The sequence below is a fragment of the Vipera ursinii genome, assembly GCF_947247035.1.
Source record: "Vipera ursinii genome assembly, chromosome: Z".
Taxonomy (NCBI): domain Eukaryota; kingdom Metazoa; phylum Chordata; class Lepidosauria; order Squamata; family Viperidae; genus Vipera; species Vipera ursinii.
The window spans coordinates 783,191-810,430 of NC_139517.1; the positions used below are offsets into that span (position 1 = coordinate 783,191).

Sequence of the window (27,240 nt, forward strand, 5' to 3'; positions counted from 1 at the left end):
AATAAAAAATATTTACGCGCTCTCTGTGGGATTGCAACCGGCTTTAAAAGGTTTAGCGCAAACCTACGGGCCAATAAATCCCATGCATTGGAATAAATTATGCAAAGCTGCTAAATTTGCACACGGATGCCTTTTAACTTGTTTGCAAGGCGGGCGCCCAGAAGAAAGCGCCGAGAGAGGCGGATTTGTTGGGCCTTTTAAAAGAGAAAAGGGGTCACGATCGAAATTCAGACACTTCAGTGACTCGCATTTACGACGCTCACAGGGCCCCGGGGGACACCTACTCCCCTTTTGCCACCTTCTGACAAGCAGAGTCAATGGGGGAAGCCGGATTACTTAACAACCGCGTTAAAAACTTGGCCCTTGACAACTGCGTCGAGGAAGGTCGTAAAACGGGGCAAAACAACACTTAGCAACGGAAACTTTGGCCTCACTCGTGATTGTAAGCCAAGGGCTCCCTGTACTACTAGCGCTTTCACTGGCCGATGTCAGCGTTCCTGACAAATTTGGGCAAGGGGCCCCGGCCTCTTCCTGCTTTGCCCTCGGCCTTCTACGATCACAGGGATAAAATTACGCAGCTTTTAGTGACTGGCATGGGAGCACCGAGGAGGCATTAAATGGAAAACTGGCTTTTAATGGAGCTCGGCTGCGGACTGGAAGGAAGCGATGGGCGGGAGGAGCAGAGCCCCCTCGGGCAGCGCCGGATCTCGGCCAACAAGGAGGTGCCGGTCGAGCCCCTCAGACGGGGCCTTTCTCTCTCCGGGCTCAGACTTCTGCCTGGTTGGCGGCTCAGCTTCCAGCGGTTCGTTTCTCGTTTCGCAACCCGTTGAAATGCCAGCCGTCCCCGGCTTCCCAAGACAGCCGGACTCCAAAAGGAAAAGCACAGACGGCCTCCTCCTTCGCCAGGCTGCCGTGATGCGGTGCTCGGACGGCTGCGGCACCGTTCTCCAAAGGAGGCCAGAGGGGAGTCCTTGGGAGAGCCACCCTCCTCCTCCTCCTCTCCCCCAGGGCTTCCTTCATTCCCTCTGGCCGAGCTTCTGGGGAGCCCTCAGACCTGTTCAGGCCGTCTTTCCGGCTGGGCTAGCGAGAGGCGGCGGAGTCGGCTGGGCTGCTGCTGCCGCTGCAGGAACAGGGGCGCCTGGCCCGAGGCGCCTGGCCCTGTGGCACAAAGGAGGAGCCCAGAGGCCAGTGAGAGTCTGCCGGAGCAAAGAGGGCCAGGCCCGCCCTCCTCCCCACGCCAGATGGACCCCACCACCCTCCAGGCCCTGCTGCTGGACTGGGAGACGCTTCCCACTCGCGGAAACACTGGCTGCCAAGCACCCTTCTTGGCCGGGCACACAGCAGACGCTGTCCGTTTTCATTCGTTCCTTGGTTCATTCATTCATTCATTCATCCTCTCTCTCACCTTTCTGACTACTCCTCTCTTTTCCCGTTGCTTGATCAGATCCTCGGGGTGTAGCTGCCACTTGGGGGGCAGTTCTCTCTCGCCGGCTCTTCTTCGACACAGGGGGGGCACTTTCAGGCCCTAACTTGGTTTTTTTATCCCCTGTATGAAATACAAACACACACACACACACACACACACACACTGTCGTTAGGACAGGGGGGATCTGAAGACAATTCTTTTCTCCCGAGAATGAAATGAAGTAAAAACCAAGTCTGAGACGGCACATAGGGTCTCCTGCTTGAACGAGGGGGGGTTGCGCTGGAGGACCTCTGGGGTTCCCCCCCTTCCAGCTCCGTCATTCTGCTCTTCTGTCTGCGACCGTGTGCGTATCCCTCCCATCGAGCCCAAAGAGGATCCGGACGGCTGCCGGATCTGCTGTCACGGGCAGAGGGGGTTGGACTAGAGGACCTCCAGGGTCTCCTCCAGCCCTACCGTTCCATCTTCTACGCTGCTTCTACATCTGACTGTGCCTGGACCAGGTTTCCGCCAAGGAGGTCCCCAGCCGGCCGGAGGCCGCAGGCAAGAGCCTCACGGGGGCCAATGACCAGGCCAGGGAGAGCCTGGACCTCGTCCTTTGGGGAGGGGCTGGCCGTGCTGCAACAGGGCAGAGGGCTGGGGAGGGGCAGGGATGGCCAAGGGGAGGGGGGGGCTTCTTAGCTTGCCGTGACTGGCTTGGTTCGAGGACTTCTCCCAAGGCTAGAAATCTGGTGGGACGAGGGGAATCTCCCGAAGGATTTATACCATGACCTTCTCGCCAAGAGAGGCAAGAAATACACGGAAGGACCTTTTGGGAATGTTTCTGTCTGTGTTCCTGGCTGCTCTTTTTATTTTATTTATTTATATTTTGCCTTTCTAGACAAAAGAGGGACTTTTTTTTATAGTGTTTTTAATTTGGGTTGCGCTGTTTTCACTTTGTTAGCCAAAGCTAATGAATGAGATGAGCGGCCATATAAATGCGTGAAATAAATAAAACACCCAATGGCATGGGGAGGTGGGCCCAGGCTAAGATCTGCTGCCCCCAAACTCCCCCCAGCCGAGCTCCCCACCCTTCTCTTCAGGATTATACCTCTGCTTGTTTCAAGATCCTCTGTCTTCCGGCAGGCAGCTTAGACTAACTACTAGACCAACCCAACTAGTCCAACGCGGGGAGAAGGCTGGCAGGATTTGGGAATGGCCAGTCTAGAGAAAAGAAGGGCTAGGGGGGAGCTGATGGCAGGATTCCAGTAGTGGAGGGGCTGCCACAAAGAAGAGCGGGCGGGGGGGGGGTGCAACCTATTTTCCAAAACGAGAAGCCACAGATGGAAACTAATCAAAGAAGCAACCTGGAACTAAGGAGAAACTTTCTGACAGTTAAAAAAATGAATCAGGGGAACAGCCTGCCTCCGGAAGTGGTGGGCGCTCCATCACTGGAGTTTTTTAAGAAGAGGCTGGACAGCCGCTAGTCTGGAATGGAATAGGGCCCTGGCGGCGAACCTATGGCACGCAGAGCCCTCTCTGTGGGCACGCGCACCGTCGCCCCAGTCCTAGGCCTTCACCTGGGTTTTATAAAACCTTTCCGCCACCGTGTGCAAAAAGAAAAAAAAAAGGTTCAATCAATCAACTTCAACTTCTCGCGGGGAAACAAAAGATCTCGCAAAGTTAGAATTGATTGATTGAACTTTTTAGCCCCACCCAGTCTGCCGTTACCACCGCGGCCACGCCCACCCAATGGGCCAGGCCCACCCGGCACCCAACGATACATAAGTGGGTTTTGGGTTGCAGTTTGGGCGCTAAAGGTTCGCCATCACTGGAACAGGGTCTCCTGCTTGACCAGGGGGCTGGACTAGAAGACCTCCGAGGCCCCTTCCAACTCTGTGATTCTATTAGTCTAACAAAGAGAAGGACTAGGCGTGACATGATGGCAGTCTTCTAAATATTTGAGGGGCTGCCCCAAAGAGGAGGGGCTCCACCTATTCTCCAAAGCGCCTGAAGAAGGCAGAAGAAGCAATGCGTGGATGGAAAACGTATCCAGGGGAGAATCGAGCTAGAACTGAGGAGGAATTTCCTGGCAGCGAGAACAATTAAGCAGTGGAACATCTTGTCTCCAGAAATTGTGGGTGCCCCAAGACTGGAGGTTTTTAAGGAGACGTTCTGTGGACCTTCCGCTGTTCGACACCCAGGCAGAACGGAGAGCTTCAGAGGCTCCCTGGCTTCGGTGATAGAAAAAGGGAAGGGGGCGACATGGAAGCTATTGGACAAAATAGGGGAGAGTGAAACATAAGAGTGCCAACGCTGCTAAGGTGGAATGTTTTGCTTTGAGAACAGTTGGAGGTGCAACCATTTTCTCCTTATGTTTTACTCTTAGAGTTAGAAGATGCCGGGGCGGGGGTGGGGAGGAATGTGCACGAGAGTTTAGCTAGACATAACAATACCAAACCTAGTGTGAGAACCAAGGTTATTGAAATAAGAGATGATAAAGAATTGGCGGGCTGGAGGGAAAGCCTGCATTTCAAACTAACTGGGGAATGTGATTTAGGACTGTTCATTGGGGGAGGGAATTGTGCTTTGATACTATGAGCCCAGGAGAGGGGAACTCGGTTTTGGCTTCCACCGTGTTAGTGCTGATGCTATGCTTCTCGAATAAAGATCCTTTAAGGAAAACAACAAAGGAAGTCTGCTCTTTCATCTGTCGGAACCGTGACATTTAGCTTTCGCCACTATTGCACACACACACCTTTCATATCCACGGTGTTCTTGACATTTGCATTGGGTTTCACTGCCGATATTTCGTGAAGAAGCTGGAAAAGAAATATTGTTTGCTCACTGAAGAGCAGAAAGCAGTATGGCCTCCTCCTAAAGACACCCCGTGGGAAAAAAATGGAAGGATTCTAAATGTTTCTACTGCTGCAAAAAGAACCCAGTGTGCAGGCAGCAGGGAGGGAAAACGGGCGCGACACCAGGAGCGTTTGCACCCTGAGGCCTCCCGCACTTTTTTTAGATCGGTGCTGAGCTGCCATCCCACGGTCCCCGTTAAATCTCACCTTTCCTGGATTCTTGCTGGAGGCTGCCGTGTTCTTATTCCCACCTTTTGTTTCTGGGGCCCCTTTGAGCGGAGGCCTGGAGGCCGAGTTATTCTGCTCTACAATACAAGAAGGAAGCGAGAACACGCGTGTTCCCTCAAGGTAGGGGGAGAGCCTGCTTTTCCTGTTTCCGGCACCTGACCCCATGTGGCACTCCCCGTTACCTTTCAGGATTTTGTCGTCTTTGGGAGATGCTTTGTTTTTGAATCGGCTGTGGAAGCCGAATCTCCTTATTCTCTCCTAGAGGAAGAGAGCAAAGGGACCCGCATTGAGAAGCTAGTTAACTACAGGGCTTTTCAACCTTTTCACAGATTGGACCACTTTTAGGACACGACAGTATTGGAGTACCACCAGTGCTTAGCAAGGTGTCAAAAACTTGATGACTAAAAAAAAATTAGATTAGATTCATTTGTTGCTATATAAATGGCTAGTTTATAACATTGTGGAAAAGTAAAAAGTTGAGGTTCAATGTTAAGGCTTCCTTCTACTGCAACAAAGGAAGTCTGCTCTTTTTCCCTCCCCCCACCTCACTTTCCCCCCCCCTTTTTCCTCCCCACTGTGTCCTACTATTTGCTTTTGTAGTTTTGTATTCTATTCTATAATCTCATAAACTATTACATACTGTAGAAAAAAGGGGAAAAAAGTACCAGTTTTAATTTCTTCGGTGGCTGTTCCTTTGCTGAATCACTTTCCCTTTGCACTGACAAATGTATGATGAATTTATCCATGTTTATTAATATGCACCACTGCCAGCTAGCTCAGGGGTCTGCAAACTTGGTACTTTTAAGACTTGTGGACTTCAACTCCCAGAATTCCTGAGCCCTCATGGCTGGCTGAGGAATTCTGGGAGTTGAAGTCCACAGGTTCCCCTCAAGAACCTTATCTGCTTTTGAATCCACCCATCATTCCCCCATAGCTGAACCCGCCTGAGCTGAAGTAAGAGGAACAAATAAGTTTTATTTTAAAATACTAAACATTTGCACTCTTTTTGTGTGTGTGTGGCATAAACGCATATTAGCAATGTTCGCCACCTGGAGTTACTTGATCAAGTTAATAAACTTGGGATATAAATAATTAATATAAACACGCGTCTGTGGGAGAGAAAGCTGGGCCACCATAAGTCAGACAGGCATATAAATTTAATATATTATTTTGACTGAGTTGGCATTTTTGCCCACCCGGCGAGTCCTTCCCAAGGACCTGAGACAGGTAGATGTAATTGATGGTGTCAAAGGTATCCTTGCAGGATGTAACTGTCCCAAGCAAAGGTGCCTTTTGCATTATCATCATCATCATCACCACCAAACCCTGAGGAAAATGATAGCCCTTGCCCCCCCTCCCCCGTGTCAGGTGACACAGAAGGGTTAATCACCTTCCTATTTAAAATATTAGCAGCTTGCCTTGCAAGGCTGTCTGCCTTATACCCAACGAGAGATTTCTGATAAGGAAAGGAAAAATCGGTCTGTGTTTGTTTGAAACAAGGCAGGTTCAAACAGCACCACATTTTACGGCTGTGCCTCCTCAATTCAGTGCAGTTTAGAAATAGGAAATATAAATAAATGGACAAAATTTTGCAAATGGAGCTTGGGCCTGCACTAGCAATGCAGACATCGTGGCAATAAGGAGTGAAGCAGAAATGGATTATCCTAACAAACAGCACCTGAAGAGGACGCCCGAATGAGCAGAAGTCAGGAGATGGTTTAATCAAGGGGCCTTTTCTCAGTGCTGAGTTAAAAACGTCTCCATCTCTCTTAACAGAAATCGAGACTGGCGTGAAATTCGCTCCCCCCCGTCACACACCATCGCTCTGCGGCTTCTAGTGTGCGTGTTCTGACTCACTGTGGATGATGCTCTTCTGATAAGGTAGATATACTGTACATGGCAGGGCTTTTCAACCAGTGGTACGGCTACCACCTGTGGTACGTTGGCACCTGGCAGGTGGTACGCGACCATCCTAGGAAAGTGGCAGCACTGCACAAGCCGGAGCGAGAGACAGCTGGAGCTGCAGGGCTGTCGGGGCTCAGCGGAAGCACCAGGATCAGCGCCAGGATCCAGCTGGAAAACAGCACTGATCCCGGCGCTTCTGCTGAGCCCAGAAGAAGCAGCGATCAGCTGGAATGTTGCAGCATCTCCAGGGCCTTGTGATTTGCATTCAGATGCTCGGCAACTGATTCATATTTATGACGGTCACAGTGTCCCTGGGCCATGTGAAGCGACCAAAACCTGCTGCAACCACCCAGCAGACGGGGGGGGGGGGGGGAATAAAAACCAAACACCCCCCACCCCACCCCCACTGCCAATCCTCAACAGAAATGCTCACAACCATGAAAAGCTGGGACAGGAGGAAGAGCGCCGCCGGGCGGGCAGGTGGGTGTCTCGCTTGGCTGTGGCTCGGGGGGCATTTTTTTCAGTGCCATTGTAACTTCGAACAGTCACTAAGCGAACTGTTGTAAGTCGAGGACTACCTGTAGTGCATCACTTTTTTCCCTTTTTGGGGGGCAGGGGTCATCAAGTTTTTGACACCTTGCTAGGCGACCGGTGGTACTCGGATGTTGCCATATCCTAAAAGCGGCACAATGGGTGAAAAGGTTGAAAAGCCCTGGTATATAGCATGATACGTAAGATAGACAAATCAGCTGGTGGGTTTCTCCCAGTTTTGCTGCCCTCCCTGTCTGCCTGTCACCAACAAAAACCTCTGCCAATCACAGGGCTGCAGCACACGGGGGGGGGGGGGAATCAGGTGGGTCAGAGGAGGCCGCCTGTCACCTTGAGGCTGCCTCCCTCTTTTCCTAATGCCCCTTGTTCTGTCATAACCCAAACTGAATAGTTTTACTCTTCCCTGAAAAGGTGACAAAGAGATTACACATCTTCAGGTGTCCCTTGGGCAATGTTGGGAAAGGGGGAGGGGGGGGAAGAGATGTGATGAAGACAATGACAGGAAAAAAAAGAGGTTGCCGAAGCTTGTGGATGTGTTTTGATGCAAGTGGAGCCAGTTCTAACACGCCGGGTCCCTAAGGGGAAAAAGGAAAAAAAAAAGTACAAGGGACAACTAGAATCAGGTGGATTGAAATGTTGTGGCAGTTCAGTGTGTAGATCTGGGGTGGCCACTTTACGAGTTGTGGGCTTAACTCCCAGAATTCCCCCCACGAGAGGGAATTGAAGGCCACAAAGTGGCCAGATTTGGAGACTCCTGGCCTAGAGCCCGAACAAAAGCGTTGAGAATATATGACGACGGTTATTCCAGGGAAAAAATTGCAACTTTTGCGACCGCAAGCTTTGTAACCAGAATCCGGGCCCACCTGAATGCTGATTCGTTCTGCTTCTTTCGCCATCTCCAGAGCCGCTTTGAGGTCCTTCTTCTCACTTTTACTCCTGAGCTTGGCCTGGAACAGAGGCTGAAAATCAGAGCTGCCCATTTGTCGCGAAAGGGTTACTACGGGAGGATGCTAAACCGTCATCCTTCCTTCGGTTTCCCCTTCCGTCCCTTGTTGTTTTTCAGCCCTGGAAATGAGGTGGTCTGGAAGAATGGGAACAGAAGCCTCTTTGCCGGGCCCCCCCTTTTCACACAGCTGGCGAGTTTGCCTTAGGGGTCAGGCAGGTTTTCCCCCTGGGGAGAAAGTTTGGGATTTTGTGGCTGTTGTGAAAAAAGGACGCTCCTGAGAGAAGAGTGGCTGGGAGGAGGAGTGGGCGCCGATCTTAATTTATAACCGTTCGAAGTGACGAGGGCGCTGGAAAAAGGGACCTATGACAAGTTTTTCACACTTACGTCTGTTGCACCGTCCCCACAGAGGCAGGATCAGAATCCAGACTCTTGGACACTGGCTGATATCTGTGACGGTCGCAGCATCCCAGAGGGGTCCCGCCATTTTCCCCTTTGCGGCCTTCTGACAAGCAGTGTCAAGGGGGAGGCCAGATTCACTTAACAACCGTCGTAGTCACTTAACGACTGCTGCGGTGGACGTAGGTTTTTAAAGATGGTCACAAGTCCCTTTTTTCAGTGCCGTTGTAACTTCAAACGGTCACGAAATGAACTGTCGTAAGTCGAGGACCCCCTGTACCTTCATCAAAACAATTTGCTTAGAGCAGGGGTCTCCAAAGTCGGCAACTTTGAGGCTTGTGGGCTCCGACTCCCAGAATTCCTCAGCCAACCATGCAGTCCACAAGTTTTAAAGCTGCTAAGTTTGGAGACACACACACACACACACACACACACATTGATTTGGAATCACACACACACTGTCACACACACACACACACACACACACACACACACACACACACACACTCCTTTGCAACCTGCTACAGATCTGTGTCCCGAATCATCTGGACACGGGAGGCTCATTGAGAGACACACAAGGAAAGCAGACACAAGCTCTGTCACTTCGGCACGTGGGTGGTGATACCTCTCTCTCTCTCTCTCTCTCTCTCTCTCTCTCTCTCTCACACACACACACACACACACACGCACACACACACACACACGACAAAAGCCTTGGATTTTTGTGGCCCGCTTGGCAAAGAAACCCTCAAAGGCCCTCCTCTTACCAAGGTGCTTCCTTCCCCAAGTGCTTCACCGTAGTTCTTCAGCTGGGAGGCAGAGATCCAGGCGCGGGTCACGGAGTGGCCGAAGAAGGTCACGTGGTACTTGGACTAAGCAAGAAGGAGAGAAGGTCAGTGGCCAGTGTGGGGAGAAGCCGCCTGCAGCAGAAGCGAAGCACGAGAGGCAAAGATACGACGGCCTTTGCAAGGAAAACCATAGGAGAAGCACTGGAAAGGCCCATCTTGGCTAGCAAGTCTAATTCCCCAGATCAGGAGTAGGCAACCTTGGCTCTTTTATGACTCGTGGACTTCAACTCCCAGAATTCCCTGGGACTATACCTATACCTTTTAATAGGTATACCCATTATGGCCTGTTTACTCTCTTGTACCGGTAATCCCTTCCTCTGCAATCTCTACGCTAGATCAACTTCTGAGACACTGCTTGCCTGTCCCCAATTGGGGGTGTTCTTTGCAACTCCTTCCCACCCTTTGGAGAAGAGGGGCAGTTGTCTGGCACCCCCTCCTCCCTTTGCTTTGGGGGGCAATTTTATTGGCCTCTGGCCGTCTTCCATTTTTTTAATTCATCCCGACTGTTTGCAGCTGGGCTGCCGGCTTCCCCTTTTTCGAGGAGTTCCCACTATCCCAAACGCCTCTCCTGCGAGGTCTGATTATAATGGGTGACCACATGGGTGGGGTACATAGATACACAAAAACGTGGCAAGTAGACACAATATACTTAACAGGAAGTGAGTCTGCCTGGGAAGAAAACAGGAAGTACTCTTCGATGTCAGGGTCGGCTTCTATGATCCCTGGCCACCTAAAAACAGAGTCAGGAAGGAGAGCAGAGAACAATGAGCTACGGGGGTCCCTGGTCAAGTTTTAGTTAATTAATTGAATTCATTCTTCTAACGAAGAAAGGTTGTTCTTCCTTTAATCCTTCTCTGAGAAATCTTGAAAGCCCAATGTGAAAATTTCACCTTAATTAATAATTGCCTCTTAAACATGACTCCCTTCTTGGAGGAGAGGGCAATGGAGAAGAGAACGCAATTCTGGCTTCTGCACCAGACACACAACCGCACTGTGCATAGCAAAGCTAACTGCAGGCAGTCCTCAACTGACAATGGTTCGTTTAGTGACCGCTCGAAGTTAGTGTCCTGAAAAAAGTGACCTACAACCATTTTTACACTTGCGGCTGTTGCGGCATCCCCGTGGTCATGTGATCAAAACTCAGATGCTTGGCAATTGGCCCATACTTATGACGGTCGCACTGTCCCAGGGTCACGTAAACGGGGAAGCCAGATTCACTTAACAACCGCGTTACTAACGACTGCAGTGATTCACTGCAAGAAAGGTTGTAAAATGGGGCAAAGTTCGCCTAGCAGCTCTCTCGCTTTGCGACAGAAATTTGGGCTGAGTTGTGGTCGTAAGTGGAGCACCGCGTGTAAGGATGAAGAAGAGCAAGCCTGGAGTCAGAGGTCTGCCCTACCATTTCATCGACTTTTTAAAAGCGCTGAGAGAGAGAGAGAGAGAAAGTCAAATGCAGGCTGTGTTTATACAAAACACTCGACTGGGCCCGATTAAGCAGCCAGCAGATGCATCTCTCCGACAGGCAGAGCTTAGCGTTCCCCTTGGTTACGTTTGTTTCTGTTGTGGCTGCTCAGTCTGTTGTGCAAATCCAGCCTGTTTGGTGAGCTTGATCTAGCACACGAAGCCAGAACGTGAATTAAATCCAGCAGGCCGGTCAAGTTGTGTCGCACAAGGGCGTCCGTAGAGTCACAAAGACTCTGGAAAACATTTCTGCAAACCACGGTTTCGTCCCTTGGTCGCTTTTTGTGGTGCGCCACAATCGCAGCTTTGTTGCAGCACCTTACACCCCCATCTCTTCCCCACTGGCGCCAGCGAGAACCAGGTTGAAACCTCCTCGGCCCCGTGAAACACTCGGGGACCCCTGCTGGCCTCAGGGAAAGGGGAAGGAGGAGTGAGCGGGACGAGGAGAGCTTCAAACAACATGATCTTGATCTTTTTTAAGAAAAATATCTAATACAGGTATAATCCTCGTTCATTGAGTGACTGTTCAAAGTTAAAATGGACTGGAAAAAAGTGACTTATGGCTGTCTTTCACATTTATAACCATTGCAGCATCCCCACGATCACCTGATCAAAATCCAGGTCTTTGGCAACTGACTCATATTTATGACAGAGAATACCAAAAAAAAAAAGAGTTGGAAAGACTTTGGTGGTCTTCTACCCAGTGGAACAGCTTGCCACCAGAAGTTGTGGGTGCTCCATCACTGGAGATTTTTAAGAAGAGACTGGACAGTCACTTGTCTGGAATGGTGGAAGTTCTCCTGCTTGAGTGGGGGGCTGGAGTAGAAGACCTCTAGGGTCCCTTCCAGCTTCTATTCTATTCTATTCTATTCTATTCTATTCTATTCTATTCTATTCTATTCTATTCTATTCTATTCTATTCTATTCTATTCTATTCTATTCTATTCCTATTATTCCTATTCCTATTCTAACCCCCTGCTCAGGCAGGAAACCCTATCCCATTTCAGACAAATGGCTGTCCAGTCTCTTCTTAAAAACCTCCAGTGTTGGAGCATTCACCACCTCTGGAGGCAGGTTGTTCCACTGGTTAATTGTTCTGACTGTCAGGGAATTTCTCCTTAGTTCCAGGTTGCTTCTCTCCTTGGTCAGTTTCCATCCGTTGCTTCTTGTCCTGCCTTCAGGGGCTTTGGAGAATAGGTGGAAACCCTCCCCCGCTCTTCTTTGGGGCAGCCCCTTGAATACTGGAATGCTGCTATGATGTCACCTCTGGTCCTCCTTCTCATTAAACCAGACATACCCAGCTGCCGCATCCCGGGGGGTGTCACATGATCCCCTTTTGTGACCTCCTGACAAGCAAAATCAACGGGGAAGCCAGATTGACTTAACAACCAATTTACTAAATTAATAACTGCAGTGATTCACTTAGCAACTGTGGCAAGAAAGGTCATAGAATGGGCAAAATTCACTTATCAAATGTTTCACTTAGCAACAGAAATTTTGGGCTTAATTGTGGTCATAGGGTTGGGGGCTGCCTGTACAGGTACAGATTGTTTCAACCTAAAAGACCCCCTTTGCCTAGTCCAGGGGTGGGGGACCTTGGCTCTTTTATGACTCGTGGACTTCAACTCCCAGAATTCCTGAGTCTGTGGCTGACAGGAAACCACCTAGAAGGATGAACTTCAACAAATATGGCTGGTAGGACTAAAATAAACCATGGGTTTATTGTAGAGTTATATTTTCTTGGCCAAGATCCTTATTGCAGCTAGTCCTTGACTTACAACAGTTCATTTAGCGAGTGTTCAAAGTTACAACAGCACTGAAAAAAGGGACTTATGAGTGTTTTTCACACTTACAAGCGTCGCAGCGTCCCCAGGGCCACGTGAACAGAATTCGAACGCTTGGCAATCGGTTTGTATTTATGAGTGTCCAGGGGTCACGTGACCCCCCCTTCGTGACCTCCCAACAAGCAGAGTCAATGGGGAAGCCAGATTCATTTATCTACTTAACAACTGGTCGTGAAATGGGACAAATTCACTGAACAACTGTCCTGTTTAACAACAGAAAGTTTGGGCTCAGTTGTGATCATAAGAGGAGGACTACCTGAGCTTGGACCAGGAAGTGCTACCATAGGAAAAAACTTTCGGGGGGGGGGGGAATAGAACTTGACTAAATAGATGTTAGAGGACAGGAAGGCCTGGAGGAATGTTGTCCATAGGGTCGCGATGGGTCGGACACGACTTCGCAGCTAACAACAACAAATAGATGTGGGGGGGATCACCTTTGAGAAAACTGGAGGAAAGCCAAGTCGACGGCGCTAAAACCTTAAAGGTGAAAATGTTAATGCTAAGTTGGAATTTCCAGAAAAGTTAACCTAAGCTGCTCCTCTGGTGCCATTACAGGAGCCAGTTCTGCCATAAAACGTGAGCTGGCTTTGCTCAGGAGCCCTCCTCAGTATGAGGGACTTAAGAATCAAAGCGCCAGAGCGCAGAGAGTTCTTTCATAAAATCCAGATAGATGGCAGACATCTGCAAGAGAAAGGGGACAAGCACTTCTCGGCCATTCCCCCTTTGCGTGGGTCAGAAGCCCCATTTCTGGCTAGTTCTCCCGCCAGAAGAACCGCAGCTGCTGCCTTGGCAAGGGCGCTGCAAAAACCTGGCTGCCGGGCTCTCCGTCTGCAGGAGGGACGGCAGACCGTGGAGGCCAGAGACCGTTGGGGCGTTTTGAACCGCCCCCGATTCAAGGTCAGGTGGCTTTTTAGGAAGCTGCCAGACTTGGGCCGAGACTGTTTCTTACAGCTGTGGATGACGCGAGGCAGCCTCTCCTCCCTGCACGGGGAAGGACAGTAACGTCCCAAAGCACAAGGATGGTGCAGCATGCACATCACACACACACACACACACACACACACACACACAGAGGCCATCCAAGTGTGAGAGAGAAAAAAGAGGGATGAAAAAAGCTGCGGGTTCCAGTGGCTGCTGATTTCAAAAGGGCAAAAATTCCTCAGATTAGGGCCGTAACTTCTCCATGCCGGTAGATCTGATATGAGGACCCAGATTGTTGGGGGCAATTAAGCTGACTTTGTAATAATGCCGCTTGGGTGTGTGTGTGTGAAAGCCCTAATAAGCAGGCATATACATAGAATGAAGGCTACTGCTAAGCTTGTAAGCCGCCCTGAGTCTTCGGAGAAGGGCGGGATATAAATGGAATTAAAATAAAATTAAAAAAATAAAATATGGTCTTCAAAAAAGGAAAGAAAAAAAGATCGGAATTCTTTCTCCTCGCTAATCCAGGGGCATTTTTCCATCCTATCCTGACGGTACCTTGGTGCTTTACCTATGCCCTGGTCAATTCCACAGCCCAATTTGGCCAAGAGAGCCTGGTCAATTTGAGAAGGCCGAAACAAACCTCCACGGCTTACATAAATAAGGCTGTTGCCCAGGCGGGCTCGCCATCTGTAGAAAAAGAGGCTGTAAGAGGCTGCATTCAGCACTGCGGAGAAACCACAATTCCCTTGGAATGTTTGTCATAGAAACTCCCACACGCCAAAATGTTTGAACAAGAGCATTAAGAGGGCGGCTGGGAGGTGAATTTGTGAGTTGTGTGACTGGAGGCAGCAGTGGCACAATTAAAGTAGAATGCCTTGGAAAAACTCAGCCTGGATGTGCCGCGGGTCCTTCCGTGCTCTGTCTAACCAGGTTCCCCCCCCCCATATGGAAACAGGGAAGCACTTCTGAATGCAGCGTTTGTACCCTCACGTGACCAAGAGACGCACATAACACCTCTGTTGCCTTAATTTACAAAAGTCCCCCTGGGTGTATACATCCTCTCTTTCTGGATTTGGGCTTTGGAATGACTTCTGAATTTAGGAATTGGGCATGTCTAGTTTAACAGAAAGAAGGAATAGGGGCGACTTGATAGCAGTCTTCCAATACTTGAGGGGCTGCCACAAAGAAGAGGAGGGGGGACAACCTATTCACCGAAGCACCAGAAGGCAGGAGAAGAAGCAACGGATGGAAACTCATCAAGGAGAGAAGCCACCCAGAACTAAGGAGGAATTCCCTGATGGTGAGGACAATTAACCAGTGGAACAACTGGCCTCCAGAAGTTCTAGGTGCTCCATCACTGGAGGTTTTCAAGAAGAGAGCGAACAACCATTTGTCTGAAATGGTCGAGGGTCTCCTGCCTGGAGTGGGGGGGTTGGACTAGAAGACCTCCCAGGTCCCTTCAACTCTGCTATCCTGTTATTTAATCTAAATCGATGGCGTTTAGGACACCAGACTAAGTTGGGGTCGGGGATGGACCGTTTTAATCTGGTTATTTTTTGCCTACCAGGGGTATCCATATTGCTTGGCCCACACGATGGACCCCGGGAAATAAATGGCGTAGACCACTTCGTTTTCGGAGCCCGACCAGTCCTCCTCAGGAACACTGCAGCTGTTGTACTGAAGATCTGCAAGAGGAAATAAATACGCCACTGAAACCGCTCAAAGGACTCCCTTCTTCTGAGCTCAGCTCCTAGGAGGGATTCCAGGGACACATCGGTGCAGTTTTACTGGCAGTAATACAGAAAGGAAGGACCTACACACCAAGGTGGACCTCTTCCTGCCCTGTTTTCCTTCCCGATTTCCTAGGCGGGACCTATAGCCCTGGGATTTCCTTGTGGTCCCCCATCCCAGTTCTAATCGGGTCCAGCCGTGATTAGCTTGACAAGGTCAGCTGGCCCTTGCCACCAAAAACCAGCTCAATTTGTGTAAATGGATGGACTTTCCCCTTTCGCTCTGGAGTTAACAGAATAACAAGTTGGAAGGGACCTGGGAGGTCTTCTAGTCCAGCCCCCCACCCCTACTCAAGCAGGAAACCCTACTATACCAGGGGTAGGCAACCTTGGCTCTTTTTTATGACTGGTGGACTTCAACTCCCAGAATTCCTAAGCCAGCCATGCTGAGGGGAAAGGGACAGTTTCCAAGCTGAGCCATTGCTGGCCCAGGAATTCTGGGAGTTGAAGTCCACCAGTCATAAAAGAGCCCAGGTTGCCTACCCCAGGCCTAGACCATCCCAGACAAGCGGCCGTCCAGTCTCTCCTTAAAAACCTCCAGTGTTGGAGCACCCACAACTTCTGGAGGCGAGTCGTTCCACTGGTCCCTGCTTGTCCACGATCGGGAGATACTCAGCAGGAAACGCTTTCACTTAATTGAAGGAAAGGAAGCCGCCCCGTCCCCCCCCCTCCCCAGTCCACCAGCCCCCACTCTTCCCTTCCACGTCTTCCACGTCTTCCACGTCTTCCCTTCTCCCCTACCTGGATTCTGGCTACAGGACCAGTCCTCCGGCAGGGCTGAGGGATCCACGTGGCTGCCGAGTCGCCGCCACTTCTCACAGCTGGGGTAAGAACACTGGACCCAAGCGGTACAGCAGCCTGGGAGCAGAAAAGCAGCGGGAAATTGGCCACCAGGAAAGGAATGGAAGTGCCAGACAGCTGCTCAACACAGGAAGAAAACTTCCCTTTGCTGGAATTGGGGCCAGAGGGGCCCCCCCGGTTGTGGGGGGGGCGTACGTGTGTGTTGCAATAATAATAATAAGATTCCTGCACTGGGCAGGAGGTTAGGCCAGAGGATCCAACAGTTTCTCTTCCCAACAGGGAAAACAGGCCCCAGCAAACTTCAGCTTTGTAAAGCTGCCCAAATACAGGTAGTCCTCGACTTACAAGCTCATTTAGTGATCCTCCGAGGTTACAACAGCACGGAAAAAAAGGGACTGGTGAGCGTTTCTCACACTTACGGCCGTTGCAGTAATCAAAACTGAGATGCTTAGCAACTGGCATGTGCTTGTGCCAGGGTGGGGTCGCATGTTTTGCAAGCTTCTGACAAGCGAAGTCAATGGGGGAAGCCAGATTCACTGAACAACCTTCTTGCTAACTTAACAACTGCAGCGATTCACCTAACAACGGTGGCAAGAAAGGTGGTAAAATGGGGGGGGGGGCAAAATTCACTTAACGACGGTCTTGGTCAGCAACAGAAATTTTGGGCTCCGTTGCGGTCGCAAGTTGGGGACTACCTATATCCCGATTTTAATGTATTTTTCTCACTATAGTTTTGTGATTCTTTTCTATGGACCGTGTAGCATTTCCTCAAAGAGGCAGCAGCCTAGGCTGCACAGTGGGGGGAAGAGGATGCGGCCACACTGCATTAAGGGCCCTTCCTCACAACTGCACACACACACACACACACGGACGCACATGCATCCCTCCTGTCTTTCAGTCAGCGGAGGAGCATGTTAACCAAGAACGCCCCACCTTCCTGGCCAGAGGAGCCATGGCTTCCTCTCAGCACCTCAAGAAAGGAGGGGAGGAAGGATCCCAGCTGACCGGATGGCGCAGAGGACGAGGCCGGGAGAGCGGGAGGGAGCCGGCAAGCACACTGACGAAGCACAACTTTCTTGGCCTTCCCTTCCCCTCAGCCCTTCCCCTCCGCAGCCCTTGGTTTTGGCCAGTCGGTCAAAACACAGGTCGTCCTTGACTTACGACCCAAAATTTCCCTTAACTGAGATGTTGGTTAAGCCAGTTTGGCCCCATTTTTACGAACTTTCTTGCCACGGTGGTCGTTCACCTCCCGTCAAGACTTTTTTTTTAAAGTTTCCACCAAAATTGCCCTGCGCTTTTTCTTCTTAACCGTTCTTGGCTCCCTTTCGCGACATTTTCTGCAACCATTTTTTCTGCAACCTCCCTGTTAAGCGCTGCGTGTCCCTCCTCTTCCTCACTCTGGCAGGTTGCTTTATTTACACGTGTGTCTATTTTCCCCCCCCCCTCAGCCGGAGGTTCTGTTCTACGAAGCATCCTTCTTATGCTTCCTATGAGGCGAAACTCCCCACTCTTCTGTGACAACAATGTTCCCTCTCCCCAAGCAGCTTTCTCCTCTTTCCACTTTCGTTCTTCCTGCGGAGAGATTAATTACTGTAATTGTCTTGTCTCTTTTCAAAGAGAAGCTATACGTTCTACTTTCACTCTAGTTTCTCCCACTTCTTTCACGTCTTCCTTCTTTCTTTCCTTTGTTCTTCCTTCCTCTCCTCTCCTCCCTCCCTTTTTCCTCTTTCTCTCTCTCTCTCTCTCCATCCCTCCCTCCCTCTCTTTCTGTCTTTTCCTTCCTCTCCTCCCTCCCTTCATTCTTTCCTGGCGTGGCATTAGTTTCTTTACGCCTGCGGTGGTCATGCCGCGGTCCCTTCTGCACTGCCACTGTTCTTATTCCCTCCAGATCAGCTTCAAGACAGCCTGTGGTCAATACTGGCAACCTTAAACACAGAGGACAAGGCTGTGGGTCCATCCTCCCGCTCACTCTCAGAGGGTGCAGAAATCCCACCGGTATATTCCACTGCCCCAGAGAAGAAGAGCAACAAAGATGATTAGGGGGCTGGAGGCTAAAACATATAGGGAACTGGAATTGGGTATGTGTAGTTTAATGAAGAGAAGGGCGAGGGGTGACAGGATAGCAGCGTTCCGATATCTCAAGGGCTGCTCCAAAGAAGAGGGAGTCAAGCTCTTCTCCAAAGCACCTGAAGGCAGGACAAGAAGCAACGGATGGAAACTCATCAAGGAGAGAAGCAACCTGGAACTAAGGAGAAACTTCCTGACAGTTGGAACAATTAACCAGTGGAACAAGCTGCCTCCAGAAGTTGTGAATGTTCCAACCCTGGAAGTTTTTAAGAAGAGACTGGACAGCCATTTGCCTGAAATGGTCTAGGGTTTCCTGCCTGAGCAGGGGGTTAGACTAGATGACCTCCAAGGTCCCTTCCAACATTATTATTATCTACGGGCTGGAAGTGGTTTGGAGTCTGGTCCTTTTCGAAAGACACCAGCGTTTGGTTTGCAACGGAAGGTAGGAAGGCTGCTAAACCACCAAGGCACAGAGCCTTCTGCCCAGCAGAGGAATGCTAAGGAAGGGGAAGGCGCCTGAGAATTTCGGTTAATGAGCGGTTTGAACCCAGGCCCTCCTGGAAACCGTGGTTCAGGGAGCTGGTTTACGGGATGGCAGGTGAGTGGATCTGCCCCAGCAGCCGGCTGGCTCATTTCCCGTTCTGGTGGGCTTTTGCAGAAGTACGAAACCGCAGAGCAGAAACCCAGCCTGGCTGCCAGACGCTGCTGGCGGCATCTGCTCAGCACCCCTTTGTCCGTCCTCCCCAAAGAGCCCTCCTGCAAGAGAGGCAGAGTTCAGCTCACGGCCGCTGCCACTTCCTCCGGCCGCCTCCTCCTCCTCCTCCTCCTCCGGCGCTTCCTCTGGGTCCATGACGTCTTGGGCGTCGCCGCCTTGCGCGGCTTTCTTGGGTTCTCTTTTCCGGTTTGCCTTACACCCTACATTGTTTGCTGCCGCTTTCTCATCTGCCAGGAGACAAAGAAAAATAAGTATTTTGCCGTGTGTGTGTGTGTGTGTGTGTAGTTGTTTTCTCTATAAAAACAGCAGAGGAGCGTTGTGGGAGCAACAACAGCACCGTTGGACTGGAAGAGGAAACGGCGAGCCTTAGCAGCCTGTTTTGAAACCCTGGAAATAACGTAGATATCAATTTGGCCCCGCTCACTCTGCTTGCTTTCCCTGCCCACCCTTCCATCCACACCGACAAACTCTGGCCAACAACAAAGCCACACTCACACAGGACCCTTTCCCTGCCAGCAGAAGCTTGCAACACAGTGCGGTTGGCTTTGTGTTTTGATGGAAAACGTACTTGGCTTTTTTTCACCCCGACTGACACCCAATCTGCTTTGCTTCCTCATTTTGCCTTGCTGTTCTTTCCGTCCCACTTCTGAAGGCCTCCCTCCGGTTTCCTTCCGCGAGCCGTTCCTCTCTGCAGGCAGGAATGCCTCCGGCGTCTCCCTGAGAAAACCACACAAGCACATGGTGGATCCCCCCTCGGCAAGGTGGGTGAAAAACAGACCTTCTTGCAAAAAAACCCCAAACAAGCCACACCTGGATGTTACTGGCTGCTGTGGGGATGGAAAGTGAGGATCTTGGGATCTATGGCACTTACAAGGCGACTAACAAGCGGGAGAGCATAAGGGCAGACGTGTCACTGGAAGGCAGAATCACGAAACTGCGCCTCGCTGACTTTGCCCCATCTCGTGTGGGGGAATTTACTGGACAGAGCAATTGTGCTTGGAAGAGAGAGCGGCAAAAGGAGAGCGGGCCTTCAAAGAGCACGATGGCTGGACGCCCTCAAAGCCGACACCAGCCAGAGCACAGAAAAACTCAAAGAAGCCGCGCAAGATCGGAAGACGTGGAAAGGCCTGGCTCTGAGAATCGCCAAGAGTCGGACACGTCTGTCACGGTTCCGACAGATGAAACTCTTCAAAGAACTTCGAGGCATTGTTTAGCTTAAAGAATCTTTATTCGAGTAGCATAGCACTGGCACTTACACGGTCGAAGCCAAAATCTGAATTCCCCTCCCCTGAACACATCGTATCAAAGCACAGTTCCCTCCTCTAATCAACAGTCATAAATCACATTCTCCAATTAGTTTGAAGTGCAGGCTTTCCCTCCAGTTCTCCAACCCACATTTCTTATCACCTCTTCCTTCAATAACCTTGGTTCACACACTACTACAATACTGTTACGTCCAACTAACTCCCATACACATTCTTCCTCCTCCCCTCCCCAGTATCATCTAATTCTAACTCTAAGAGTAATACACAAGTTAAGGAAAATGGCTGCATCTCCATATATTGTCAAAGCAAGAACATCCAATGTTGGCAGCGTTGACAACGTCATTAGGAGAGGCAAAATGATGTAGAGGCTGAAGGGTGCATTAACACCAGGGAGATTTTACGCAACCTACGGAGACTCCCTGGATATGACTTTTGTCAATTCCTACCCCTTAGCCTGCCTTCTGGCATTATTACTGAGAGTGATTGAGAAAAGAGGGCTATGCAGGTCAACCTCGGCATCCGGAAGGAAAATGGATATAATAACTAAGCAAACACACAAAGGGGCCAGTCCTCAATTTTTCCTGTGAAAGAACAGCCAATCCCTTTCTCAATAAAAGCTACTCTGAACATACAGTATGGGTTTCCCTTAAATCTCCCTCATTTGAGCTCTTGATTCTGCCATGTCCAAAGAACGGCTACCCGCTTGAGGAAAAAAGGAAATGCATGTTTCTGGAGCCAGGTTTATTTCTTAAAAAGTCTATGAAAGAGAGAGGGAGTCACTTAATGTGCCATATGAAATACTGTAAATAATTATATTATAATCTGATGGCCTGGTTCACACAATAAGCTAGGACAATAGCTGAGTTCCTGCATGCTAAACCATAATGTGATTATTATTTATTATTCTTTTAGCCTGGAAGTTTTAATGATACCTGCTGTGGATGTTTGACCAGCACAACACTTCCCTGGATCCCTGCATGAAATACATCATCTCGAGGGCACTGCTGGCCAAGGACTAAACAATCTAGATATCCGATCCTAGGTTTAGCCACCCCAGTAACTGCTCGTACATAATTTAATTTTATTCATAATTTTATTCCTCACTCGTGCTGTGTGCTTTTAAAATGGTTCATTGCTCTAATGTTCTATATTTTCGTACACGTTTTATATGCTGTTTTTGTGATTTTTTGTGCATTCATGCTGTGTTCTATTACTGGCTGCCACAAGGAGGGGGGGGGGGTTTCAACTGATTTTCCAAAGCACCAGAGGGTAAGACAAGAAACAACGGATGGAAACTAATCAAGGAGAGAAGCAACCTGGAACTGGGGAGAAATTTCCTGACAGCGAGAACAATTGATCAGTGGAACAACTTGCCTCCAGAAGTTGTGGGTGCTTCATCAAGAAGAGACTGGGCAGCCATTGGTCTGGGACGGTATAGGGCATTGATGGCAAACCTTTTAGGGACCGAGTGCCCAAACTGCAACCCAAAACCTACTTACGTATCGTCGGGTGCCAGGTGGGCATGGCCCATTGTGTTGGTGTGGTCCATTGGGTGGTTGTGGCCTATTGGGTGGGCGTGGCTGCGGTGGTAACAGCAGACTGGGTGGGACTAAAAAGTTCGATCAATTAATTCCAACTTTGCGAGATTTTTTTTCCTGCGAGAAGTTGAAATTGATTTTTTTTTTTTTGCACACGGTGGCGGAGGCCTAAAGCAAAAAGGGTTTATAAACCCAGCTGAAGGCCTAGGACTGTGGTGACGGTGCGCGTGCCCACAGAGAAGGCTCTGCGTGCCACCTGTGGCACCCGTGTCACGGGTTATAGGTTCTCCTGCTCGAGCAGGGGGTTGGACTAGAAGACCTCCAAGGGCCCTTCCAGTTCTATTCTGAACTGAACTGAAATATTCCCCAGTCTTGGTTTCCAGCATTTTGAACCTTGCCTTATGAAAGGAAAGTTAGCTGGAATCCCACTGAGATTAATTACACGTGGGGCAAAAGTTAAGAACACCCTTCTGGCGATCATTTTCCCATTCAAAATTAAGAAACAGCAACTGCCCGTGACCGGAGCTTCTTTCCCGTTGTCCAGGATGGGCTTGGCTGCAAACCCTCAGTGGCTCAAGTCGTCCATCTGTGTTGTGTGTACTTGGGCGCCACCCTGAGGCCACAAGGAGATGTGCTCACATCTGCCACCGCTGCGTGGCTTTCCTGTTACTAGTGATGGGCTAGACTAGCCCAGGGGTCTGCAACCTTGACCGCTTTAAGACTTGTGGACTTCAGCTCCCAGAATTCCTCAGCCAGCTGAAGTGGTCACGGTTGCAGACCCCTGGGCTAGAGGTCAGGGGGGCTCTTGGTGCTTCCTGAGAGCTGAAGCTTCTTCTCATTTGTATGCATGAATGGAAAAAGAAAAAGTCTTGCTAAGAGCTAATTTTTGCCCTTTTCTGAAAGGCATTCGCAAACGGCTCAAGTGGGGTGGAAAAAACAAGACATGTTCTTTCATTCCTCCGGTGAAAACACTTGGTGGGAAGCCCCCATGGCTTGAGCAAGACCTGACTGCAGGTTGAGAGAGGCGGGTGCGAGAGCGAAATGGCTGGGGAGGCCTGTGGTTTATTAAGCTGGATCAAGAGCATTCCACACTTGTCTCATTTCTGCTTCCTCCCATTTTCCTTCTCTCTCTGCCAAAGGAGGTCACTTCCTGCCCTGGAATCAAATTATCAGCTTCTAGTGGAGGACAACAAGAGTTGGAAGGGACCTCGGGGGGCCTTCTAGTCCAACCCCCTGCCCAGCCAGGAGACCCTAGTCCAATGACTGTCCAGTCTCTTCTTATATCACGTGAAATTCAGTACTTTTTGAGGGCAGATGGCACCGCATTTACTATTTCCCACCAGAGAACTCTACTATTTTAATTCTTTGCTATCGTCTGCGGCAGTTAAACGCAGATTGGGGGGTATCCACAGCCCAGAAGTCGCTTTCTTCCCACAGCCGGCATGCTTGAGGTGCTTCAAGGAAAAGGAACAGGATTTTTGTTTTGTTTGGAGTCAAAATAATACATTCCCCAAACCAGTTCTACAGCAGATGGCAGCACAGGAGCCAACCTTGGCTGATCTTGAAAAGCCGCCTTTTATTTCTGTACTTGGATGTGAAATCAGAAGGAAGCCCCCCCCCCCCGCCCACGGGGCCGTAGGATGGGCTGACAGGGAAGGTAAAAACCCAGAAGGCAGGCAAGGGAACAACAATTTCGGCTTTGTTGCCAAGAAAACCACATGGGCATGAAGATACAGGAAGCTGAGCTTCCGTCCAGGGTAATTGCACTTCACTTACGAAAGTTACAGGTATTACTCACCTTCTCGAACGCTGGCCTTCCGCAGACTCTGCCGAAACGAGCCTCTTCCGAAATTTTTCTAGGAATGATAAGGGAACAGCTTTATAAAGCCCGGTGAGCCGTTTCAGAGATGAAAAATATGTGCAGTTTAAACAGGGGGGAAAGCACTAGGCTGAGTCTGTTGGATTTTTAATGCTTAATATTAAAAGTTTAGGGACTGTTTGGATTTAGTGGCTGTTATTGCGCGCTGCACGATGCGTTTCACTAGTAAAAAGCGTATCAGTACAGTACGGGCAGTCCTCTGCTTACAACCGCAATTGAGCCTCAAATTTCCGTTGTTCAATGAGGTTTGCCCCATTTTGTGACCTTTCTTGCCGCAGTTGTACAGTAAGTCACTACAGTTGTTAAGTTACAAGGTTGTTAAGTGAATCTGGCTTTCCCAATGACTTTGCAGGTCAGAAGGCCACAAAATGTGATCACCTGACCGTGGGGACACTGCAACGGTCCTAAGAGTGAAAAACAGTCAGAAGTCACTTTTCTCCGTGCCGCTCTAATTTCGGTCACTAAATGTACTGTTGTTAAGCCGAGGACTACCTGTATTAGAAAATAAATAGCTATCACGTGACTGAGAGGCAGCCACCATGATTAAAAGAAGCCTGGACAAGACTTGGCAAGTTACAGTACGCAAAATCAGCATCTTATTATCATCTTGACAAATTCAGTGGAATGTAAGAGATATTTAATTTTCATCTTTACATTAACAGCAGTTGCTTTTTAATATTTTTGCACCCCTCTCTCTCTCTCCTCCCAGTTTCAACATACCCGTGCATTCTTGGGGAGATTTTTGAAGTACACTTTGGACAATTTCCTCAAATTGTGCATCGGTGAGACACCCCTTTTCCTACGAAAAGATGAAAAGAGATCGGTGAAAGTAGCTGCATTTAGCAAATGATAAATATAAAAACTAGCTAGCGCCGGAGTGGGGTTTTTTGTTTTTAATTTTTAGCTCGGAATCTTCTCTGGACCTAAAATACAGCTCAGGCACTTATTTTGTGTGTTCTAACTTCTGGATTTGCCTTGTAGTTTTTCAACACAATTAAACGGGCTGATCTTCGGCCTTGACATTTTAAACAAGCCTCCCCAACTCATGCCTTCCAGATGCATTGGATTTCAGCTAGACTTACATTAAATACATTTGCTAGTCCTTTAAAGTGCCACAGTAGTCTTTGGTTTTGATCTAGCAAGTATTGAATATTTTATAGATGAATTTTCATCCCATTCCTTCCACAAAAAAGAGGAAAAGAATCTAAAGTACATTGTGTAGCTTGAAGTGATTTAACTTCAGTAAAGAGAAAGCTTCAATTGACTGTACACTCTGCAATTCCCAATGTTCATCTATAAGTAAATAAAACATCTAGGAAACATTTGTGTGATGCTCCAGAGATACACAAACAAAAGTAACTAATTTACAATCACAGTACAGGTTGCTCCCCCAAAAGAGAAAATATTTTAACAGATGTCAGGCATTTATGTGGCGTTATGTTCTGTGGTTTTATACATTTTGTAATTCTGTATTGTTTCGCCTTTGTAAATTGTCCTGTGATTTTCCAGCTAAGAACTTATATACATAAATCAAATACAGAGAAAGAAGAAAATTGAAATATTAATTGTCCCATCCTAATTTTTCAAAGAGAAGCTGGTGATATGAAACTCCAGTATTGCAATTTTTCCTGTTCTGAAACTCTGGCTTGGGAAATCTCACTCAAGGAAACAAAATCCATTATCCCACCTACATTCTCAATCATTTCCAAATCCTCCTTGCACTGAGATTTCTTTCCTACATTAAACGTCCTCTCGTTCTGTCTTTTACTTTGTGCTGGTAATATATTTATGGATTTGGCGGTAACTCCATCTTCTGCCTTGCCGTGACGCTCCAATTCACCTTTCCCAAAAGGTGTGCTGTAGGACTTAACTACGGGAGGAGCAAAGACTCTTTGGGGCAGTCTGTTGGATTCTGGAATGAGAGAAACCACATCTTCATTAGCAGCGTATAAATATTACAAGTGCACTAAGACAAAAGCCAATAAAGCAGCAATCCTAACTTAGACAGAGCACAATCCACCGGGGATTACCTTATACAGGCTAAAATATTGTTATCGTTATTTTGGTCTATAACCTGGCACCTCCTCCTTTTATTTCGTTCGGAGACTGTAGTAAGAGACAAATTTCCATTTTCAGTAGAAAATGTTTTTGTTCTGTTTTTGAAAGAAGACCAATTCACCACCTGTTATTCTTTGCTTAGGGCGCTGACTTTTACCTAGAAACTGAAAAGATACCAGCTCTTTCCCCTAACTTCAAGAATACACACTGGGTAGGGTGAGGGGGCATACAAACAGGTAATGCCCGACTTCAAACAGTTCATTTAGCGACTGTTCAAAGTTACGACAGCACTGGAAAAAAGTGACTTATGACCCGTGGTCACCAGATCAAAATTTGGACGCTTGGCAACTGACTCGTATTTAGGACCGTTGCTGTGTCCCGGGGTCACATGAAGCCCTTTTGCCAGATTCACTTAACAACTGCGTTACTAATTTAACTGCAGCGATTCACTTAGTGACCGTGGCCAGAAAGGTCGTAAAATGGGGCAAAACTCACGTAACAAATGTCTCGCTTAGCTGTGGAAACTCGGGGCTGAATTGTGATTGTACCTTGAGGACTACCGGTGTGGGCAGGCCCCTTCTGGCTGCCTTTTTTTCTGAGAGAGCGAATGGAGGCCGGAATTGGGCTCTTGAATTGAGCCTACCGAAAGGTGCACCGGCGTGAATTTGCCGGCCCCTATTCTGCCGCAGCAGTGGCACGCGGCGTTGAGCTTTCCTCCCGATGGTGGATCAGGTTAAAGAAAGAGGTTGGTGGGTCTTCCAGCAAGCGGCAAGGGTGTGTGAGCGAAGGGGGGAAGGAGCTCACCCAGGGCCCTTCCTCACCTGCTAGCTATTAGGAAGAAGATAGCGCTAGGGCTGCACCTGTGTGTAAAAACAACCCAGCCAGCTGTCAAGGGCACTGGGCTGTTGCAGAAGGCAGTAAGCAGCAATGAATAATTCCCACCCTGATTAGTTCTGCAAGGTCACGATGATACCGGAGCAGGTGATCAAGAAGTCCAGTTCTGACCTCACAGAAAGTCAAAGAACAGTACTTGGAAGAAGCTGTCGACCAGTCTTAGAGAACAAAGACAGAACAAGTTTCTATCGTGGTGACTGACCTGGGCGTAATGAAAACAAGCGTCACCATAGCAGCTAACGCTGCCAAAGCAGGAATGGAATAAGCAAAACCTTCCACACTTGAATCGACTTACGGCCACAGTGGAGCCCAACATTTCCCTTTGCTAAGCGAGACAGTTGTTAAGTGAGTTTTGCCCCATTTTACAACCTTCCTTGCCATAGTTGTAAAGTGAATCGCCGCAGCTGTTAAGTTAGCAACACGGTTGTTAAGTGAATCTGGCTTTCCAATTGACTTTGCTTGCCAGAAGGTCGCAGAAGGGGGGGTCGCATGACCCCAGGACACTGCGACCGTCATAATACGAGTCAGTTGCCAAACGTCTGCATTTTGATCAAGTGACCACGAGTGCAAAGGTTGTAAGTATGAAAAATAGTCATTAAGTCACTGTTTTCAGTGCCCTTGTAACTAAATGAACAGTTGTAAGTCAAGGACAACCTGTAGTAGCACTACTATGGAGAGGGAAGCCGCACAAGGCTTGTCCCAGGAACATCAAGGCAACAAGTATAATGCATGAGCACAAGTCCCTAAAACTAATAAAAGTGGTAAAAATAGTAAAAAAAAATATGCAAACATGCAAAAACCTGTGTTGGAAGAAGTAATGCAAAACATGGCAGCAGCCCTGGAGACGTAGCTACTTTAATACATAAAGAACG

At 48.9% G+C, this 27,240-nt stretch overlaps 1 protein-coding gene and 1 long non-coding RNA gene across 2 annotated transcripts; one reads left to right on the forward strand and one right to left on the reverse strand.

Moving 5' to 3' along the window:
* Positions 1-613: 613 nt before the first annotated feature.
* Positions 614-25,281, reverse strand: ZCWPW1 (zinc finger CW-type and PWWP domain containing 1). The gene is made up of 16 exons (XM_083376861.1): positions 25,108-25,281; positions 24,137-24,215; positions 23,336-23,393; positions 19,303-19,451; positions 18,803-18,961; positions 15,893-16,009; positions 14,926-15,046; positions 9,787-9,862; positions 9,052-9,156; positions 7,806-7,889; positions 7,443-7,517; positions 4,671-4,746; positions 4,468-4,565; positions 4,161-4,224; positions 1,406-1,546; positions 614-1,158 (listed from the first exon to the last, which is right to left on the reverse strand). The coding sequence occupies exons 1-16, from the start codon at positions 25,117-25,119 to the stop codon at positions 1,049-1,051; spliced, it is 1,524 nt and encodes a 507-aa protein (XP_083232987.1). The 5' UTR covers positions 25,120-25,281; the 3' UTR covers positions 614-1,048.
* LOC310648815 lies at positions 19,356-21,164 on the forward strand. The gene is made up of 2 exons (XR_014494152.1): positions 19,356-19,495; positions 20,912-21,164. It is a non-coding gene; the product is annotated as an uncharacterized lncRNA (long non-coding RNA).
* Positions 25,282-27,240: the final 1,959 nt, after the last annotated feature.

Coding starts and splice junctions, on each gene's coding strand:
- ZCWPW1 (XM_083376861.1), bottom strand. Junction 19,452..23,335: donor GAAGGCCAGCGTTCGAGAAG/GTGAGTAATACC, acceptor TGGTTTTCTCAG/GGAGACGCCGGAGGCATTCC. Junction 9,863..14,925: donor AAGCAATATGGATACCCCTG/GTAGGCAAAAAA, acceptor CTCTGTTTTTAG/GTGGCCAGGGATCATAGAAG.